At 37.7% G+C, this 23,522-nt stretch overlaps 1 protein-coding gene across 1 annotated transcript; it reads right to left on the bottom strand.

Annotated features, from left to right (window-relative positions):
- Nucleotides 1-19,490: 19,490 nt before the first annotated feature.
- On the bottom strand, nucleotides 19,491-22,205 carry LOC141250900 (large ribosomal subunit protein uL13-like). The gene is made up of 5 exons (XM_073670156.1): nucleotides 22,164-22,205; nucleotides 21,722-21,793; nucleotides 21,276-21,442; nucleotides 20,548-20,659; nucleotides 19,491-19,679 (listed from the first exon to the last, which is right to left on the bottom strand). The coding sequence occupies exons 1-5, from the start codon at nucleotides 22,203-22,205 to the stop codon at nucleotides 19,491-19,493; spliced, it is 582 nt and encodes a 193-aa protein (XP_073526257.1).
- Between the last annotated feature and the right edge of the window lie 1,317 nt (nucleotides 22,206-23,522).

Here is a 23,522-nt window from a genome sequence, read left to right on the forward strand (position 1 = left end):
ATTGTTATGTTGCTTTAAAAAAATAATTTGTAAACTAATTCACGAGTTTAAAGATAATCAATGAGGTACTCCAACCCAATTAGTGATTTTAAATATATATAATTTTTATATAGATAAGAAACCTAATAAAAACAATTTGACCAAACATATCTACTAAACAATACTACGACATCCACTACACAACAAAACCCAATTCATTATTGTTAGTTTAAGCATGAGTAGGTTAAACGATTCGCTTGTTTTGATGATGATAAACACAATGTTTGATGTCTTTTGTGTGTGATGAGCTTTCTAGGAATAGCTTTAGTAGCTAGGAGAATAGCTTTGATGCAAGCATGCAAGCTAGAGACTAGCTTTGTGCCATGCGGGTAAAGCGAGTCTCGCAAAGGCAGTGATTAAAAAAAGAGAGGAAAAGAAATAATTCACATGTGAAGTATGTTGAAGGCGAAGGACTAGTGTAGAGCGAAGAGAGTCGCTGGGAGCTAGTGAATCCTATGCTTCAACATCTAAGCATATACGAGTGTATCCAAGTGAAGTGAAGTATATCACAGGTGGAAATCCTGCACCAGCGTGTAGAGTACTCGGGCACAGTAAAGGGAAAGACGTGAAACTAAGGATAGGATAGATGGGTTCTTGTTTATGGATAGTGAGGAGCAGGGATAGCCAAGATGGACAAATAGGAAGCGCAAGAATGGTGTGGAAAGGATTGCCAGCGTGGACAAGGTTGTTGCTCAAGAAAAGAAGAAACACGTGTGGAGTCTATTGGAGCTACTTAGTGGAGCGGTCACACGGATTGCCAACGTGTTAATATTTGTTACACTACTGTATAGGTTTTCCTTTCTTGGAGAATAAGTTAAGAATTCCATAAATAGGTGCAATAGGTGAATTGTTAGTGCACGAACTTGAGAACCTCATATTTGAGAGAAAGTCTAGTGAGCTTAGGAGAAGCAGCCCAGATGGAAACACAAAAGGATCTAAAAACTAGGAGAGTGAGTACGGTTGAGTGTTTAGGATGAGAAGCTAGTGATCTCAGGAAGAGCGAGTTGGTAAGAGTTGTAGTTAGAGGAAAGCTACTCTTATCCAACGTCGCTTGAGGGAGTGAGTGCATCAACACACCTTGAGAGCAACGAGAGAAGGATACTTGTATAGAGCTGAACGAGTGATTGTATTGAGTGGAGAGTTGTGAGTGATTTTAATTCTCTATTTGATATAATCAAGATATTGGTGAGTTTCACTCCGGGTTTGAGTTAAGCCAAGGGTTCTCACCTTAACAAAATATCTTTGAATTTGAGTTGAACTTACTATCTAAAAATCTAAGTTCGTATTGTGGCAAATCCCTTAATTCCGCATATATAACATACTTGCTTATAGCTTGATGTATTTACAAAGGGGACTAGACTCGCTTTAAAGTGTTTTCAATTTCTGCATTTATAGAAAACTTAAGCTAGTCAATCAAGCTACTCTTTCATAAGAGCTAGTCGATTTAAGCTATTCTATCTAATTCAGTGGCGATTCACTTATATATCTACTCGCTGAATTCAATCCTTGTACACTAGCTTTCTAGCTACTTGTACATTGGTATAAGAGTAAGTGTGACATTCCTTATCATACTCTTAAGTTAGTATAAACCCACAATTATAGTAGGTACTCTTGTTGCCATTCGTTCTTTCATAAGCCTCAAACCCTTTTATAGAAAAATGGATGCATGTCCCATCTATCGACACTCGAATACTTGTATGCCTTCCATCTTTTAGGCAAGGATGGAATAGGGTAGAAATCGTCGACTAACCCTACCTATAGCTAAGACTATGCAAGATCAATATATTGAGTAAAAGAGATACGCTTATTTTAGTGTTGATGGGTATGTGAGAGGAAACATATACTGGTACAAAATAGTTTTGTTGGCCAACAAAAAGCGATATCAATCGCTATTTTCGGTGGCTCTTATCCAGGAGGAGTGAATAGTGGGAGGCATGTGTTAGTTCATATTCAAGAAAATACAACGATCGCTTGCTACATGGTATAGAACACCAATCCCACAAGAGTGAAGTGAATCCAGTATCTACTCGAGCACATTCATGATCGTGTTGACTCCCATAATGAATTCATCAATATCTCTAGGATCTTCACTAACAAGTTGTCATAAAAGACGATTCCTATGTATAAACTTTGACAGCTCAAACTGCATGGAAGTATACATGCCTTCATGACACCCTACTAATAACGAAAGGGGGTGATATCCACAATGACCATCCCTGACGACATCATGTACTTGAAAAAATGTAGGCAAAATATGAAGCATCTAACATTATCTAAACCAATTAAAACCAGTGTACCCTTGAAAAGGTCGTGTGTACCCCAATGATACTACAGTCTGGATCGTCTCCATGTTATGACCTGGTATGAGCGCGTTATCTAGCTGGATCTTGTAGAAGAATTTTTCATGTTTGGTCTCGATAGGTTCTTACTCTTTGTCTTCCTCTTGCCTTTATCTTTACCATTATCCTTGTCCTCCATCTCAATCTTATCATCGACATGCTCCTCTCAAGTCTTAATCCTCTTGGTTCCAGTTTTTCATGCATTGATCACGGGCCTACCCTTCTTAGTCTCGTCTAATGGTGGATATTTCATTTGATACTATGTCGGGACTGTGCACTCCAACCACTTCTTGACCATCATGTACAACAAGTCTGGACGAACTTGGCTATTTCATTTGATACTATGTCGGGACTATGCACTCCAACCACTTCTAGTGGTTCTTTATTGTGATGAAAGGTAACCTTAAGCCAAAAAAATGACCCTTATTATCTCCAGGGTACTAGTATCTCAAGTGATGTCGCTCCTGCTATTTCTGATGATAATTTTTATCGTTGATTTTGTTAGTCTTTCGCTTATGCGTCTTGGACACATGAGTGAGCATGGTTTGGTTGAGTTGAACAAAATAGTTCTTCTTGATGGTTACAACTCAAAGAAGTTGAGATTCTGTGAGCATTGTATCTTTGTCAAGTATAACAGAGTAAAGTTTAGCACTTCAGTTCATACAACAAAAAGTATCCTTGATTATGTGCATTCTGATTTACAGGGGCGGGGACTAGGAAGACATAAATTGGTGGTACTCTTCATATGATGACAATAATTGATGATTACTCTAGAAGAATTTGGCCTTATTTCTTGAAGAAAGTCATAGGCATTCTCATGTTTCAAGGAGTGGAAAAATATGGTGTGAGACGGACTAGGTAAAGAAGTTTTGCGGTGATAATCGATGGAGTTTTACTCAAGTAAATTTAATTCTTATTGCAAGTCATAAGGCATTTTCATGCGTATGTCATTCCTTATAATGCTCAATAGAACAGAGTTGTTGAGCCCATGAGCAGAATCATTTTCTTCAAGGCTCGTTTTATGTTGTCAAATGTTGGTCTTCATGGAGGATTTTGGGCTGAAGCTGCTTCTATAGCTTAACAACTTATTAACCGCTCCCCATTTGATGTTATTGACAAGAAGATGCTTATTGAGGTATGGTATAGTTCTCCTACTAATTACTAAGAATTGAAAATATTTGGGTTTCTCTTCTTATGCTCATGTTGATAATGTGCTAGTTAGAGCTTAGAGCTATTAAGTCAACTTTTCTGAGTTACAAGTCTGGTGTTAGAGGTTATAAGTTGTGGTATCCTAAAACTTGCAAATTAGTTACTAGTAGAAATGTTGTGTTTAATGAGTATGAGATACAACATGATGTTTATTCTTATAGTCATGTTATTGAGAGTGAGAATAAAAAGTTCAAGTGGAGCATGATATGGATTTTACATATACGTTAGACAATGGAATTAGTGATGATCATGATAGTGAACCTGTAATTGAAGATCATTCATGTTGTAATGTCTTCATCACCTCGTTCAATTGTTCTGGGAAACTATTAGGAATATGATGATTGTGTTGTAGCAGAGTAGATTGAATGTTTTTATAAGCCATCTTCATTTTTAGAAGCTGCTTTTTCTGGTGACAGTAGCAAGTGGATGACATTTATGCACGATGAAATGGAATCACTTTGAAAGGAACAAAACTTGGGAGTTAGTTAAGTTGTTGAAAGATAATAAGCCTATTTGATGTAAGTGGGTTTTCGAGAGAAAACAAGGAATTTCTAAAAGTGAAGAGGCGAGGTACAAGACAAGGGTTGCAAATGGTTATGACCAGATTCCAAGCATTGACGTCAATAAAGTATTCTCCCATATTGTGAAGCATACGTCAATTCGCACTTTGCTCGGTATTGTTGCTATGCACGAAAATGAGCTTTAGCAGTTAGATGTTGAGATGACATTCCTTCATGAGATGTTAAAAGAAGACATCTATATGGACCAACCAGAGGGTTTTTTCATACATTGAAAAACAAACCTTGTCTCTAAATTAAATAAATTCCTTTAAGGTTTAAAGCAATCTCTGAGACAATGGTGTAAGAGATTTGATGTTTTTATGCTTTCTCAAGGTTTCAAAAGAGTTGATTATGATAGTTTTGTTTCTCTACAACAAATAATGATTCATCTATTTATTTACTCCTCTATATTGATGATACTAATAGTTACAAAAGACAAGTTGGGGGTTGAAAATCTAAACAAGCAGTTAAGTACTAAATTTGAGATGAAAGAGAAAATTCTTGGCACAGAAAAACTATAGAAAATTTTTGGCATAGAATTCTTGGCTTCTAGTATGACGCAGCCTCTGGTGCGGCTGCGTCTTCGTGTGTGTGCGATCTTGCTTCGTCTTTTGGCCATCTTCTCTTCGTTCTTCTCCCGAATGAATGAAATCCTCGTGATTTAATAACTTTGCTCTACGAGGTCTAGATTACAATAATATGCTCCAAATCATTGCCAATACGCCTATAAATTATGCTAACGACTACTTGTTGTGCCATACTAGATGTCGCATATCAAACACCCGCACACTTAGACCTTGCTCGTCCTCGAGTAAGCTGCAGCTAACTACTTGGCGATCTCGGCAAGTATGGACGAACTTGACAGCAGTGGTTTTTGATCAACACTTTAGCTCCTGGGTACCTACAATCATCAAAGCACGGGCAAATACTCCAACTCTACTAGAAATCTCAAATATAATGCTAGCCTCAATAAAACCTAAATTGACCCAACAATGACATCAATCATTCCCAAAACTTGAAATATGTTCATCCTACGCAAGTGCACTGATCATGAATCTCTAAAATATGCAAAAGATGTTTCCAATCAAGTAATATATGGAGAATGATAACGCAAGATTCAAAAAACGACAAATTCTTTTCCTAACATGCTTCATAATCTATGATAAGAATTCACAAGCTCCAACACCATTGAAAGCACACAAAAAATCACAACTCAACTCAAGTAATACCACATATAACTTTGTATTGATTCTTTTCATCCTATTCATGTAGTTCTTTTAAGATCATTATTTAGGTATCGGGCTCATCCGTTTTATGTTCCGGGAAAACAAATGAGACTCTTTGCGTGCTTAGCCATGGAGGATCGAACCCGGAGTGATCTTTCACACCACGGAGATCGCGTGCTCTTCCGGCTTATTTTACTAGGAGTTCACTACCTTTTTATATTCTTGTATTCAATTTGTAATGAAAGAGGATGGAAGCAAGATAATAATAACAATATGGCAAAAATAGAGATGAGATGGTGTAATTGTAATCTTGATATTGGTCCTAGTACATCCTAATCATAATCCACATGCTCAAGTCAAAGTCCCTAATTTGATCAATCATATCATCATACATAATTTCAATATTAACAACCAAAGGCATATTAAAAAGATTCAAAATTCATGCACCATTATAGAAGTCCGCAAAGCATCAAATAGGGGGGTATGCTAACTGACTCTAAGAATAAAAAAACAAACTCAAAATTTTCAAAACTTACTCAAAAAATTCAAACAGCAAGGATAATTGAGATAATTCCCCTCCCTACACTTAAAGTACACAATGTCCCTATTGTGAATTAATGAACAAACCTAAAAGATATATGGAGTTAGAACAATACCTCTTTGGCGGGTTGCCTCCCGGACAATGCCTTTGGTTAAAGTCGTAGGCTCGACTTCTTTCTCTATATCAACCAGCATTTGGCCCCTTAGAGGCCCTCTCATCAAGGAACTCTCTCTTCCTCTTTAAACAATAGGATCTGACACCTCGCCTTTTCCTAATTCTCTTGCCATACCACCCTCTCTTCTTGCTCTTGAAGTGTCACAGAAGTGATACCTTATGCTGGGCATTTAGCTTCTTCTTCCTTTTTCTTGTGCGTGGTCCCTTTGAGAGGTCGGTAAAACAAGGAACAAGTGCTCGGGGTTCTAGCTTCCCGAGTGGTGTGAGGTTTGGGTGCTCGTGTAGCTCTTGGATCGGCTCATGCTCATCTCCCGGGTAAATTATTTCTGATACGAGGATCGCCCGTTCTCTACGGATTTAGACGTCAAAATCAATAAATTATCAACGGAATAAGATGGAGGAAGAAAGCCACAAATTTCTTGTTTTAAAATCATGAAATGGACTCAAAACGACATAGAAACAAAGACTAGAAAATTGACTTGAAACAAGTGCATTTGAAAGGAAAATTGATAGGAATTGGAACCAAATCAAACAATGAACAAACCCTTAACTCTAATGGATAAGAACCTGTCCAAGTGAGAAGAAACCCCAATTATGATAGATACAAAAAAAACCCAAACAAACAATGACAAGACCCTTAATTAGAGATTAAGAACCAAGTCAAATGATGAATGAACCCTCGTCTCTACAACCTTACACAACATCCATGGTGATGACGCACAAGGAGGAGGCTTGTGACGACTTGGAATACCGATCTCAAGGGAGGGATTGACATAGACAAGAATGACCAAACTAACATCTTCAACAATCAGAGACTTCTCTTCTCTCAAGAAGCTCTCTTCCATGAGGCAAAACAAAGATTCACATTTCACTCCATTTTTTCTGCTTTACAAGTGCCAAGACAAGTCCATTTTTATACTCCTAAAAGGGGACGAATTTGTCTTTACAAACACATAAGAACATTCTAGAAGACACAATCCTAAAGTCTTGAATAAATAAAAGAAATAAAATCTAAAAGGAAAATAATTTCAAGAGTTACATTAATATCAATTTAATCCTCAAACATAGTTGAGGTCTTCTTCTTCTTGTCTTCTTTTTGCATTCCAAAGCCTTAATTTGGTCTTGTCTTCAAGCTTCAGATGGTCTTCATGTAGGGATGTTGATTGTGATGGTCCCGCATCACTCTCCCTTTCTTGAAGAGGACTCGTCCACGAATCATAGCCATGAAGTGGAGATAGGAATATAAATGTTGCGGTTGTTACAACTCATTGACTCCCGTATTAAATGCATAATTGGCAGTTTCTTTTTCTTGAAATCAATGCTATAAACTTCTCTTGCAAATTGAATGCTCGAAACTATTCACTCTCAGATGGAGAAAACGACTTCTCTTATTCTTCTAAGGTAATCCCAGCCAAGGTGTACATCTTTCAATGTGGTGGTCCATTGTGGTCCTGTTGTTAGCATTGACCGGCTCTGGTACCAATTTGATACGGGGATCACCCGTTCTCTATCAATCTAGACGTCCAAATCAACAACAAATAATCAATGGAAGAAGATGGAGGAAGAAGGCCACAAATTTCTTGTTGTAAAGTCATGAAATGGACTCAAAACGACATAGAAACAAAGACTAGAAAACTAATTCGAAACAAGTGCATTTGATTGATAGGAATTGGAACCAAATCAAACAATAAACAAACTCTTACCTCTAATGGATAAGAACATGTCCAAGTGATGAAGAAACCCCAATTATTATAGGTAGAAAAAGAATCCAAACAAACAATGACAAGACCCTTAATTTGAGATTAAGAACCAAGTCAAATGATGAATGAACCCTCGTCTCTACAACCTTACACAACATCCATGGTGATGAGGCACAAGGAGGAGGCTTGTGACAACTTGGAATACCAATCTCAACGGAGAGGTTGACATAGACAAGAATGAACAAGATAAAATCTTCAACAATAAGAGATTTCTCTTCTCTCAAGAAGCTCTCTTCCATGAGGCAAAACAAAGATTCACATTTCACTCCATTTTGTCTTCTTTACAAGTGCCAAGACAAGTCCATTTTATACTCCTAAAAGGGGACAAATTTGTCTTTACAAACACATAAGAACATTCTAGAAAACACAATCCTGAAGTCTTAAATAAATAAAAGAAATAAAATCTAAAAGGAAAATAATTTCAAGAGTTACATTAATATAAATTTAATCCTCAAACATAGTTGAGGTCTTCTTCTTCTAGTCTTCTTTTTGCATTCCAAGACTTAATTTGGTCTTGTCTTCAAGCTTCAGATGGTCTTCATGTAGGGATGTTGATGGGGATGATGGTCCCGCATCAATTTCTCATTCATCATCGAGTCGTTGGCCCGGATTGTCCTTGTTGATGTTCAGCGGTAAGGAGAAAACAACGCCAAAGGCAGCAGGGGAAAAGGCACGGGCGCGCGAAATATTAACCTTAGCAACTTCACTCTTTTGAGCCCTAGCAACCAACTCCTCAAGTTCAGCCATACATTTAGCGAACTCCTTGCATCTTACTTCCATATTTCCTGCAAGCTTAGCATGTAAACTCATCGGTAGCACGGGTGTTGACCATACAATGGTCAATACCCAAGTCAATCAAACCAAAAACACAAGAAAATGAGTTTTGACTCCTCGACAATGGTGCCAAGTTTTGACGAGCGTCGTTTCGCCGCGTCAAAATAATAATTTACCTACCCAGCTACTCTACAAGTAAAGTGGCAAGAAAGGGTCAATCCCACAGGGAGTCAGGTATTTGATTCTTGTGTAATTAATCTAATCAACTTAAATGTAATAAAAAGAGGGGAATAATTGCAACCAAACTAACAAAATTAATAAATGAATGCAACAGAGAAAATACCTTATTCAGCAGGTATCCACACAACGAGATGATTGGTTGATCATTGACTTCTTAATTGCTATTCGGGTTCATCTACAATTCATATATTATGGTTGTCCTGATTCCTGTTCTTATATAGTTAATAGTCCAACTAGTCCTAATTACCCTTACTCAACTACAACCCTGGAACTATTAAGATTTAATAATCAAGAAGCAATGAACTCGGGAAAAAAAAGGAACATGCAGTATCATTGGCTCAAAACCGATATTTAACACATCATCAAATCTCTCTAAAATAAAAATCTCAACTAGTTCATGCATTGATTCGCTACCAAACGATAGGACTCTCCAACTTGGACAAGTCAAACATAACAATTTGAATAGATCTAAACAACCTAGGTAGCTAATCTAGATAGATAAATGCATTCATAATACCAATTAAGATCAAGAGAGATGAAACAACTTCAATAATATAATTAAGAACCAAGATAGAAGTCTTACAAACCAATCATTTGCAGGCATCAACCTGATGAACAAAGTAAGAAGACTACTCCTGCCTCATTCTAAACTACGTAAAACTAATCTAGGTAAAATAATGAATGATAATGAATGGGAAGGAGGCAAAGCTCTCAACCCTATTTATAAAAGCTAATAACCTAAGAAACAACTCCTAGAAGGCCCAACCTGAAGCTCCATCCGAAAATAGGTGAAAGGACCAAACAAGTCCCGCACAAATGAAAGGCTCGGTCACCATCGCAAGTCGGACACGGTCGCATCCCTGAGGGTGTGGATATGCCACCTTGCAGGACCTTGGAGAGGTCGCGTCCTAGGCCATCTTGCTCTGGTGCGGTTGCGTCTTCGTGTATGCGCGATCTTGCTTTGTCCTTTGGCCATCTTCTCTTCGTTCTTCTCTCAAATGTATGTAATCCTTGTGATTTAACAACTTTGCTCTGCAAGATACGGATTACAGTAATATGCTCCAAATCATTGCCAATTCGCTTATAAATGATAGTAACGACCACTTGTTGCGTCATACCATATGTCTCCTATCAACCACCTTGCTCGAACGCTGCCTCCAATAAAACAAAAGAAAAAATATAAATATAAAACGAAAATTATCCCAACCTCATCCCTAACCTATTCTACTCGCCCCTTTCACAACTTCACAAAATGAAACCCTCTATCCTCCCCATTCATCTCATTCTTTCACACCCCCTCTCCATCTTCCCAATTCAAAGCCCTTTCCAAATTCCCCCACTAACTCATCCTCTTCTAATCCCCAATCCCTCTCCCAAAACCTCTCCACCTTCACATTCTCTTTCCAAACTACCCCATTACACCTACCTTTAAATTCGAATCTACAAGCCCCACATTTAGCCACAATCTCCAAATCTCCATCCACCAAGGCGAGGCCACCATTTTTATCTCTCACATTCTCTTTCCAAACTACCCCATTACATCCGTCTTGTAGATATCAAAGCACGACCGCGCCTAGCAACACGCGGCCGTGCCAGCTTACAGAACGTTCTACGCGACCGCGACCGCGTCTTTAATTTTGTAAGACTATCTAAACTTGTTGTATTAATTTGCATAAGTGGAGGGTCGGCCTATATCTATTGATATAGTATTGTGTTGGAGATTATTATTGTGTGTGTGGTGGTCGTGTGTGTGTCGACTAGCTGCTTATTGTGAGTTGTGATTTGGTTGAGTTTGGTTAAAATGTCGAAATGCTTTGGAGTCACCAAATATGTTGCTTCCTCATCGGGAAGCCGGCAACAGGCCCCTACAGTTGCTCAGATTGTTGATGCGAAGAGTTTAATGGCTATAAATTTCTTTCATGAAGGGACTTTGATACACCTAGGGATGTACGATTGTATGGAGGAGATGCTCGATCATACAGGGCTTCATAGAGAAAATTGCTCCCACTTTCCCCAAACTGACTAAAGAATTCATAGTATCTTTCAAAGAGAGCAAGGATGAATATACAGGAGAAGTTGTAGGGATCACTTTCTCCTACAAGAAGCGGACACGATCGGCCTTGATTGAGCAGCTCCGTGAGATTTTTGGGGTAACTAAAGACCCTACTCCTAACTGTGATGCTTCATCAAGTACTGCTCCTCAAAGCTTCTATGTCACAATTATCGGTGCCCTCGTAGTGGTAAGGACAAATATAATTATAATCTGCATCACCCTTGCTTGAGACTCGCCCACAAGGTACTTGCTGCTGCATTCTTCGGGAATGTGGAGATGAACAAGTTCTCCACATATGATTTATGGTATATCTACAGCTTGATGCAAGAGTGCAAGAGCACTCCTGATTGGATCACCCTATTTCCCGCAACTTGCAAGAACGCAAGGACCAAACCTTCATGAAAGATTAGTTTAGGGGGAATGGTTTCCCTACTCATTTTGAAGGTTTGTGACATTTCTGAGGAGGAGTTGGATGGAGAGGATGTGTCGGCCGGTCATTATGTTTATGATGAACGCATGTTGGTCAGGGCTGGTCTCATGTCGGGGGAGCATGATAATTAGACATGGAAGTCTGGGCAGCAAAATGATCATATCATTCGCTTGCCAAGGGAGTTTGACTATGGACCGACAAAGACTTTTTGGATACCTTCTGATGATGTTGTCACTGCTGATGAGAGTATGGTAGAGGTCGTACCGAACATGGAGCATGTGGCCGCTGCTAGAGCTCCTAGTGAAGGACCTAGTTCGTTTGGACCGGTACACAGATGTAGGACCTTCAGTCGGGATATGCTCAGATGCAATCCCAATTTGCTCAATTCGTTGGTTTGTCAGCATTAGAGCAGCAAATGTCTTGCATGATGAGGCTTAGCATGGAGGACCTTTAGGTACACATTGTTCGATTCTCCTGGTACTATAACTATCAGCTGGAGTGTCAGCAGGAGAAACCCTTTATGGATCAGCAGGAGGGATATGATACGGAGGAGTTAGGTGACGAGTGAGGTACTATTTCCCTTTCCCTTCTCTTTTATGTTTGTTCTTTATTATCACAATAGGGAGATTGTGATCTTCAAGTGTGGGGGAGGGGAATTATCTCACTAGTTATCTTTGTATATTCTGCAAATATTGATCTTGAACTTGTTTTGACAACTAAAATCCAAAAAAAATGAAACTGAAGAAAAATGAAAAATGAGTTATCATGTTCACCAGATTAGTTGCATTTCCGATTGTTTTTTGGCATTTGTTTTCTTTTTTATGTGTCGGCTATCATATTCCCCTACTTGGTACTATCTGGGTTCTTATAGTGGTGCATTGACTTTGAATCTCTTTAATATGCTTTAGATATCAATATTACAATTGCATTATGATGATGATATGATTGATCAAATTCTTGACATTAACCTGAGCATGTGGACTTTGATTAAGATGCATTAGGACCAATACTAAACTTGCATAAATCCTCTCTTCTCATAGTTTGGTCATGCTTTTTATGTGAGTTTATCTCCGTATTCAAGAAAAAGGAATATAAGGGGGGTGAACTCCTAGCAAAAGTCGGAAGAGCATGTGATCTGCGTGGTGTGAAAAATCACTCCGGGTTCGGTCCTCCATGGTCGCAAAGAGTTTCATTAGTGCGCCTGGACCATAAAATGGACGGACCCGATACCTCAAAAAGTGGTTTTAAAAAGAAAAATATGAATAAATGAAGAAGATGAAAAGAAGCAACAAAATGATATGTGGTATTTCTCGAGTTGAGTTGTGATTTTTGTGCTTTCGATTGTGTTGGAACTTACGTTATCTTGTCATTGATTACTAAGCATGTTAGGAAAGAAAATTGTCGTTTATTTGATCTTTTGCTATTATCATTCATATATCACTTTGATAGAGACAACTTTGCATATTCTATGGATGCAATGTTGTGCACTTCCTTGGGACAAACTGACAAAGGCTAAAGTCGCCTCGCCTCGTCAAAGTATTAAACCGAACTCCCACTAGAGTATAGCGGTAGTAAGGGTCGTACCCAAGGGAGCAAACTTTTCGTTTGAAGTTTTTATATGATTAGCAAGTAACAAAAGGGGGGATGGTTGGTAATGAAAACAACAAAAACACACAAATGATGAAGAAAGTATAAAGATTAAAACGGTTCACCTATCCATTCTAGCAACTTGAAAAGGTCGGTGGATCCTAGATTCTTAGAACCCAATGTTCCAATCAAATCTAAGTGAAATGTCCTACTCTTTGTTCATAACTAGCAACTAGTCCAAATAGTCCTAGAAACCCTAATCATGCTACAACCACGGAAATACCTAGATTTAATAGCATAATTGCATAAAGTTCAAAGATAAGTAGGTTCATGAAATACCATTGACAAATAGTCGGTACTTGACATGAATCTAAGATCTCTACCCTAAAATCAATCACAAATAGTTCATGAAGAAAGAGTTTGCTACAAAAGGTTTAGATTCTTCAAATAGAATTGTCTAAACCTAGCAATATGAAGAATATTAATTAACCTAGTTCATGACTCTAAAAAAATTAATATAAATCAATCACAAGTTTAAGTGCAAGAGATCAAAGAACAAATCCAAAGATAAATAAGAACAAAGGGAAAAAGAACCTTACCACAATGACCCAAGTCAAGAGCTAGGAATTCAAAGTGAACACAGGTAGGCTTAGTTCTCCATAGATTTCTTAGAAAACAAAATACAAAATGAGAGAGTTTATTGAATTACAAACTTCAGAGATTAGATAATAGATCAACCAAGTCTAAGAACCCCTTAAAACTCCCTCCCTAAAATGGAGGTTTCAAAACTCCCCATTTGACTAACTTAAGAGCAAGGAGTTACAAAAGATGGTCAAACTGCTCAAAACTCCAAATTTGACTAACTTAAGAGCAAGGAGTTACAAAAGATGGTCAAAATGCTCATTCACTCCGGGAGGGCCGCGGGCGCGGTCAGGAAACCGCGGGCGCGGATCGGTCTCTGTTGTTCTCTCACGACAGCTCAGTAAAATGGCCATAACTTTTGACTCACAACTCCGATTGTGCTCAAATTTGGAGGGGACATAGTAGACTTCAAGATCTAACTCCTCGAATTAGAATCACCTCAATCGTACCTCGGAGTAGGGAGAACTATCTATTTGAACTCAGCTTCAATCCTCAGCACTTCATTCTTAAGCGTCTTTGTCTTCACTTTTTGCCTTTTGTCCTGATGCCTCATATGCTTCATTTAATGACTAAGTGCTTACAAAAAGCCTCTAAAGTCACCTTCAAGCTTCCTTTGGCACTATCGGGATTGTGCCTATCACAAACATAGTTCAAGTTTGGGGAATTGTTGATAACACGCATTCTGGGTTAATTAGGTTGTGTGTGTTTGAGTCTTTTGATTCGTTTTGAGTCTTTCGAGTCTTTCTTTGTTTTGATTTTATAGATTTTTGGTATAGTCGGAGTCTACGCTTGTGCTTTGATGATTTTAGGTGTTTTGGAGCTGAAGTATTGATGATGACCACTGCGATCACAGTTGTTTCCATACTTGTAGAGACTATGTGCTTAATGGAGGACAAAGTTGAGTACAGCTTACTTGAGGACGAGAAAGGTCTAAGTGTAGGGGAGTTTGATAGGAAATATCTAGCATAGAGCATCCAGTGGTTTTTAGCATAATATGTAGATGATTTGATGATGTTTTGGGCATATTCCTGAAATCCGGAGCTTGCAGTAGATTAGCTTTATTCATCAAGAATTACAGAGATTGAGATAGAGATGCAGAGAAGTGGGAGCTGAGAATAAGGCGCGACCGCGCAACAATTGGCGCGTCCGCGTCGAGTAACATAAGGGCACGCACAATAGAGCCGGCCAGCGTGTGGTCGCGTGCCTTTTCGTGCAAAAATTGAGATGTTGATATGGCGCGTTCACGCCACTGCTGGGCCGGACAAACAGTTGGGCTTCACGAGCGGTACTGTTTCCGTGTCTTTTATTCTTGATGAGAGAGTTAAGGGCTGGGTTTGTTCTTTCAATAATTATTTCTAGATTTAGCTTTTGAATAAAAGGAATTTAGGGTTATCCACTCCTCATCTTAGAACACTTTTACAATTACGTTATTGAGAGAACTATGTCACACTAGTCTCTTTTGCTTTGTACAACAGTGAACCCTTCAGATGATTCGGTTGTAAGACTTCTAATTTTGGTTCTTATTCATATTTGGATTGTTTAATCTCTCTTGTACTTAATCGTTTATTGAATTTGATTTGTCTGTCTAGCCTGGTCATCTAGGTAGATTAGATCTATTCATCTAGCTAGGGTTTGACTTGTTCTTGTTGAAAGGTCTTATCTTTATGTAGCGAATCGATTGCATGATCTAGTTGGGATTGTGATTGTGGAGAGAGTTGATTGTGTGTTAAATATCAACTTAAGTCAATTGTACTGCATGCACCTATCTATTCCTGAGTTCATTGTTGTTTTGCTATTAAATCTTGATAGTTTCAGTGTTGTAGTTTAGTAAGGGTTATTAGGACTAGTTGGATTAATAACTATATCAGAGTAGGGATTAGGACAACCACAGAATATGAATTGTAGATGAACTCGAATGTCATAAGGAGTCAATTATCGACCTCTCTATTCATTGTGTGGATGCTTGTTGAATGAAGTGTTTTCTCTTATTACTTTCATAATTAAGTTTAGTTAGTTTATTTGCATTTAAAAACCCCTTGGTTACTTTATAAGTTAATCATATTATTGACGCGAGAATTGATTAGCTGACTCCCTTTGGGATTCGAGCCTTGCTTACGCTTTACTAGTGTAGAGTTGCTAGTTAGGATAATTACTTTGATAGGGAAAACAATGACCGTTTTAGCGTCCGTCACTCAGCTAAAGGTCCTAAGTTCAAGTTTTTATATAGAGAAGTAGGCATCACATTAATTGACGCACCCAAATCAAGCATATCTTTTCCTAGTTTAGCCTCACCTATTGAAATAGGAATAGTGAACATAGTGGGGTCTTCACACTTTTTGGGCAGACGACTCTGGAATTTTGTTGGGACTTGTTCATTCACCTTTACCTTCTTCTTGTTGTTTTGCTCTTGTACCCTCTTGTTGGTGCATAATTGCTTCAAGAACATAGCATATCGTAGCACTTTGATTAGATTAAAGAGAGGGATATTGACTTTCACATTCCAGAACATCTCAAAGATATCTTTCTCATGCTTTAGTGGCCACGTATGGTTGAGAGCAGACGGGAACGGGGCAACGGGTTTGTACTTCTCAAGCAATTCTCACCATCTAGAATTTTATCCTCATTTTGGCTTGAATCGGGATTTCAGAGGGTGCCGGTTTGGGAGGGGCGGTACCAAGAGCACCATCTTGCTCTAATTATGGATTTAATGTTTTGTGGGCGCCGCTATTAGAGGAGCGACCGTCGTCGTACATGTGTTCATCCTTCTCAAAATTTAGGCGGGTGCCGCTACTTGAGGAGCGGTCGACGGGAGGTGTTTTATTTCTATTGAGGTGGGCGCCGGAGTTGTTTCAGTAGTCACCTTTGAGAGCACTTTTTCTAGTAACAAATTTCGGCAGGCGTTGTTGTCAGATAGGCGGTTTCCACCGTGAGCATCATATTCTTCCTCTTTGAAGATCTCATTTTAGTGGGCGCCGCTATCAGAGGCGTGGTATTTGCTGATTGCTGGATGATTTTTGTTTGATTCTTCTTCATCTAGATCAACCACCTCCTAGCTAACTTCGAAGAGTGACAGTGTACGTCTTGCCTTCTTTTACTTGTTGAGCTCTTATTAGGGTATCGACATTACCCAACCTATCATTTAGCATACCAAAGCTCTTTTCTAAGCTCCCCATTCTTACATCGAACCCAACCGTTGTGACTAAAGTGTCTCTCATCTGGCCCAAGAATTAGTTCCCTTCTTAATGAGCTTCCAAAATACCCCTTAACATATCATTAAGTACTTGCGCATTAGAAGGATCAGGAGCATACACCGATTTGTTCCCCATTGAGCTCGATTCAGCCGAATGAGTTGCCATATGACAAACGTCACAACATAGTACATGTTGTATTGGTCCGCGCCCTCACTGAAGATGACGCACCTCCTTATTTAGAACTTCTATATGGTTTAAATCACGCTTGTTGATTTGTCCTTAGTCTCTGCATCCTCCAGGTTGTACTGCCTAGAATCATCTGCTAAATGTGTGATAATAATCATAGCCTCCTCATGAGTTTTCATCATGATATTCGCACCGTAAGCCGAGTTCACCAATCAACTGCCACAATCACGGAGTCCACCATGGAAGTATAGGATTAACTCGTTCTTAACAAATCCATGGAAGGGAAAAATGCATAGAAGCTCCTTGAACCGCTCGAAGTAAGTATAAAGTGATTCGTGCTCCTTTTGCTCAACGTTTCAAATCATTTTCTTCAGCGCGCTTGATTTTGTAACGAGTGTTTTTTTCAGAAATAGTTTCTTCGGTGCCACCCAGGTGGTAACACTTCCTGGAAAGTGTTCGATACCAGTCCTTGGGTGGCACTTCCTGGAAAATGTTCTATACCGGTCTTTAGCTGCATCTTTCAAGGAGAAAGAGAAGAGTCCGAGCATCATCTAATCGATTGGAACACCATGTGGTCGGGTGACTGTGCACACCCCTAAGTACTCATCCAAGTGTTGGATGGGACTCTCTTGCATTGCCCCTCTAAATTTTGGGAGTAAACGAATTACTCATGGCTTTTTTTCGAACGTGACCCCATCAGCTAGGTCGGGGAATATCACACCACGTCGCTCGGGCTCCAATGTAGGAGAGATCAAGGACTTGATAATACGATTAGACATCACAAAGTCCTGGTTAATTAATGAGAATGAATCACTAAATCAGAAACACATCCTAGAAACTATCAGTAGCAAAGGTGTGAGTCGTCATATAGACTCACACCAAGATTAAAACAAAATTTAATCAAGTAAATTATTGTTTCCCCGACAACCCTCGCTATACAAAAGAAAAGATCTTAAAATATCAATTCCGATTATTCAAAACTAGCCTAAGGGTAGGCCAGTGGAAGCACGAGTCGAACCACGAAGAGGTATAAAACTTATGATTAACTTCTGAATCAATCTTAGAGAACAAATCAAGGGGAATTCTAGTCACGACTAAATCAATCGATCAAGACAAACAAAACAAAGGAGTATTACTTCTCAAGAGAAAGAGACCTAGATGGATACCATCCATTCCTAGTTGACAAGTTGGTCATTCTAATTCAATTCAACATCAGACATGCAATGTGTTCCTACTTTTGTACGAAACCAACTAAGACCTCAAACAGAGCATAATAGGTCTTTCCAAATAATTAACCACGACGTACGTCAGTGATTCAAACTACAGGAAGCATTACACAAGATGCATCAGGATATGGACATGAGTGACTAGCCATATATATCAATTCCTTACACGTTAAATCTGCACAAACATATACTAATCAGGCATGCTTGCTTCGGAGGCATATAAAGTAGCAAATGGTACAGTCTATCCTAACAAAGGAGATTACACAACTGCAATAGATAAAGAGAAGAAAAACTCACAACAACTAAGAACTTCAAGATCCAACTAAGTGTAGAACCGCTTAGTTCATGTTCATCTCTAAAACAACATAAAAAAACTCAAGGCTGTAGAAAGAACAGAACTACAGATAGGAAGGAAGAGAGAGAGAAGAAGGAAAAAACCTAATATTATTTTTCCCTTTTATACCTAACCTATCTCCTAATAAAATCTCACGAAAAATCTATCTAAACAAACCCAAGATGATAACTAAAACAATAACAAAATGAATTCTCGGATGAATAACAATCTCGAATAGGCGGGCGCCGAAGTCACATCATCCGCCACCGATAATCATGTATCGCATTTCCACTCCACGCATAGTGGCGGGTGCTGAAGTCACCATGGTAGCACCGCCGCAAACAGATGTTCTTCGAATCTTCACTTTAACTTCAGGCTTTGGTCATGATCTGTCCTTGACTCATCAAAGCCTTCAATACTGCTCAAATCTCACCAAAATACCGCCTAATTCTTGCATCATAGACGCGTCGTAGACGTGCCTATTAATTGTGTTATGAGTTGGAAAGCTTGTTTCCAGAAAACGGTTGCTCTATATACAATTAAAGCAGAATACTTAGCTGTTTTTTAAGCTTGTAAGGAAGCCAGTTGGCTAAGAAGCTTGTATCTTGAACTTCTTGGTGGTACATCATGCATCTCGATATTATGTGACAGTCAAAGTGTCATCTTCCACACTAAGGACTAGATGTTTCACGAAAAACCTAATAAAGATGTTCTTTCTTCCCTACTTGTTTCTGGTTGGTAAAAAAGCATTATAGTGCTATACAAATTTCTCATGAAGATAAAAACAACTCAACAAACTATAAAGACACAACAGTAATCCTTTATTAGTCCATAGCAACATGTTCCTTACATCAATCCATACAATATCCAACAGTCCAGGCTTCTTCTACAGGCCATAATAGACAATTTAGTTCTGATGTAAGAGTTGTAACTTGCTACCAAAATCAACACAGAAAAGCTTGATGGAGATGTAAAAATGTCACTGTTGTTGCTCCAACTGTTGCTTTTGTTCTAGATGATCAGCTCTTTTCTGAGCACGAATCATAGCTCGTCTAGCACGAGGCCTCATCTCACGAACATTCCTCGGAGGCATAATGAAAGGATCAAGAGGACGGTCAACAAAAGGGTGTTCACTTCCTGAGAATATCCTTAACTTTCTCAGTCTATCCTGTAAGGCAAGTGATGAAATTTGACTCAAAATGTCAGAAATTAATCTATATATCTATAATAATAATAATAAAGCAACAGGAAAAAACCTATGTGTCATGTCTCTCATTGATTGGACAAATGTCGTCTTATCGTTAATTCAGAACAGTTTTTATACGTGTCAATTTTAAGAGCATTGTTATTTTTGGATTATAGACACATGGCATCCAATTTGGCATATATTTGATAGAAATTATTCTTAATTGGAAACAAATATAGAAGGAAAAATCTAGCATAATTAAAAATCCAACATGTTTTTTTTTATATGAATATGAAGGTGAATAAAAGAAAATTACTAAAATAAAGAATATATAGAATCACAATTACAAGGAAAGTATTATATAAACACAATCACTATTTATTACATATAAGAAAGATATTTACTTATATTGTGATTCAAAATTGTTATATTTTTTATTAGCATTATTTATTTATGTATATTTAAAGAATAAGGATCCGGTGAAAACAACCCTTATGGTGCAAAGTGCGAACTTTCTCGGGTACACATATAACACGCTAATGTTCACATATAATACGCTAATGTTCACATTTAAGGGGATAAAAAAATCACCCAGAAAACGAAAAAAAAATCACCATTAATTACAAAAATGTTACCGCGTGGATTCAATAAAAAACCCATCTTTTAATCTCAGCCCTCCATTTTCTAATCTAATGGCTCAACATTCTTCGCACTTCACACCATAAGAGTTGTTTTCACCGGAACTCACCTCATATTTAAAATATATCTATAAATTGTTTATTTTAAGCGAGTTAAACTAGTAAACGTCTAAACTAAAGTTTAGAAAGATGTGATATTTGAAAAAACTTACATCACGTAGGTTGTTTCGGGGAAGCATTCGCTGTACAGCTTTACGAATTACTTCAGTCGGATCCTTAGCCATTTGATCCTTCAAGGTTCTTTCCTTAAGGTGGCCGATATATCTACAGGAGAAAACAATAATAAACTTAAAAGTTTTGAGTAGGCTATAAACCTAGTATGCTAGGAGATTCAAATCTGAAATCTGTTCTAAAATACCCTCAGTAATGACTAATACTTTCAATGATTCATTTTTCGAGTCAAATTTAACATCCAAATGAAGCTTCAGAATCTATACTGACTTGGGAGAGCATAATATGTTTAAGAATAGACAACTTATACCTTCTTTTTTTATCAAGTCTCAGTGAGTTCTAGTATTAGAAAAGCATCATACTGACCCCTAGAAAGCAGATAGTCAAGTCCAATTTAACATCCAACAGAGGCTTAAGAATTTTTAATGACTTGGAGAGTATAATATATCTAACAAGAAACATGTTCTACCTTCTTTTTCATCAAGTATCATAACTGAATTTGCAGCTACAATGTATCATAACTGCATTTGGAACTGTATTCTTAATTGCAGTGACTTCCTAGACAATTAAGCTCAGGCTATAAACATATATAATCTGCAAGTTTTTTTAGTAGAGCTGCAAGAAGATAACTTAACCTAAGATAAAGCTCAGGGAGACTGCAACTGTTTATATACCATATAAAAACCAGAAATGCTTGAAAAATAATTACCCAGTATGCCAGTAGTAGACTTTATCAGTAAGTTTACGCCCTGTGACACATATATCCTTTGCATTGAGGACAATGCACATGTCACCATCATCACGGTTCGGAGCATATGTTGGTTTATCCTTTCCTTGAAGCACAACAGACAACTGAGCAGCAAGCCTTCCAAGGACCTATGTGTCAACGCACAGATCCTCAGAACAAAATATTTTGAGTACAACAGTAAGCTGAGACTAATTCAGTGGAGCTAGTTTCAAAAGGAAGTCAAAAAACCAAAAGTAGAATTGTTTTAATATTAGTCACAGAAGTATAGATTGTTAAACATAATATTTATATTCATGGAGACTAGATAGCCATATATCAATTGAAAGCAGCTACCATCCCGTAAGACAATTAAGAAAGGAGGAAACAATAGATAAAATAATAGCAGAACGTGGTTTATGATCTCTTACCAGGCCTTTAGCATCAAAGACCTTCCATCGCAGTCCTTCTGTATCAATGCGTTTGATGCCAGACAATGCTTTCTGCATGAAGAATAAAGAACATTGCAAACATTTCATATCTAATTGATAACACAATGACAATCCTACAATGAAAGAAAATGGATCACCGCACCCTCGCATTGAATCGTTAGCACTCAGCTAAGAATATCTGAAAGCGATCTAACCCTAATTTGACTTTGAGCTACTCTCCTAATTTGGAGAATTGTGGCAAACTAACGACTATTCAGCAATTTTCACGAGCACGTGGTTCAGGTTCAAAGTGTACTTCCTATCCGTAAAGCTTTGGCGTTGCTTTTATTCATAGATCTCTAAACAATTTAGTCAATTAAATTCCAAAAATTATACACGCACCAAGGAAAAAACAAATGCAAATAGAGATTCAGAAAGTTACCTTCATACTGCCGCTTAAGGATTTAGCTGCTGCTGCCGCCATTTCTGATCTACACAGGGTACGAGCAAGGGAGCGAAGGTAATGAGGGTTTTAGCGCATAAACCCGGAGGAAGGAGATAGCTCAAGCTTCATTTCTTTTTTTCATGTTTTTTAAAAAAAATATTAAAAGCCCGTATCAAAAACGTCGGCCTATTTTTATTTGGGCTGTCTTGGCCCAATACGGCCCATTCCAAATTCTGAGATGAAGTTATCCATTTACTTTAAAACAAAAATATATCTCTTATGCCATGCATTGAAATATTCTAATATATAAATTATAAATAATAATTTTTATAAAGATTTCATTATAAGAGGTGAGTTCCGGTGAAAACAACTCTTATGGTGTGAAGTTGGAAGTATGTTGAATCATTAGATTAGAAAATGGAGGGCTGAGATTAAAAGATGGATTTTTTAATGAATTCACGCGGCGGCATTTTTGTAATTAATGGTGAATCGTTATTTTATTTTTTTTTACGTTTTCTGGGTGATTTTTTTATCCCTTTAGATGTGAACATTAGTGTGTTATATGTGAACATTAGCGTGTTATATGTGTACCCGAGAAAGTTCGCACTTCACACCATAAGAATTGTTTTCACCGATCCTTATTCTCCATTATAAATATGAGATTTTATCAAGTTGTGAGATGTGATGAGACGATGAATAATTATTTGATAAAATAGTAACACATGGTGAATAATACTACTATAATCTAAATAATAGATAAAAATGAACGATTCTAAATTTAGCTTTTATAAAATAAACTAAAAATCGAACTTCTATAATGCTAAATTAGAATAAAAAATTAAATAATTTTTTTTATAGATTAAACTTTTAAAATATTTTTTTAACTTTATATGTAAATTTTATTTACGTACTTAATATTTATCATTATTGACAATGTTTAATATGAAAAGAGTATATAACATAAAATATTTTATTTTGCTGAAAGTTTTTTTTTAAAATGTTCCACGAAAATTGGATTCACTTTTATATAACATAAAATATAAATTATGGCAAGTTTGATTCTTAGGGAAGAAATGTAGTTTATAAAAATATTTATTACTATATGTTAAAGTAGGATACGTTTCCGGTGCAGACTGATTTTCGGTGCAGATTGTGCACTTTTCAACATATTATTGGTGCACTCCAAGTACATTATCAAGTGTACTACTGGTGCACTCTTTCAGTGCACTACTGGTGCACTTCTCGGTGTACTAAGGTGCACTTCCCAGTAGTGCATTGGTGCACTTCTCGGTGTACTAAGGTGCACCCCCAATAGTGTACTGGTGCACTTTACAGTAGTGCACTACTAGGTGCACT

This window comes from Phyllobates terribilis, unplaced genomic scaffold, assembly GCF_046119375.1.
Source record: "Phyllobates terribilis strain yellow unplaced genomic scaffold, ASM4611937v1 Scaffold_6351__1_contigs__length_45100, whole genome shotgun sequence".
Taxonomy (NCBI): domain Eukaryota; kingdom Metazoa; phylum Chordata; class Amphibia; order Anura; family Dendrobatidae; genus Phyllobates; species Phyllobates terribilis.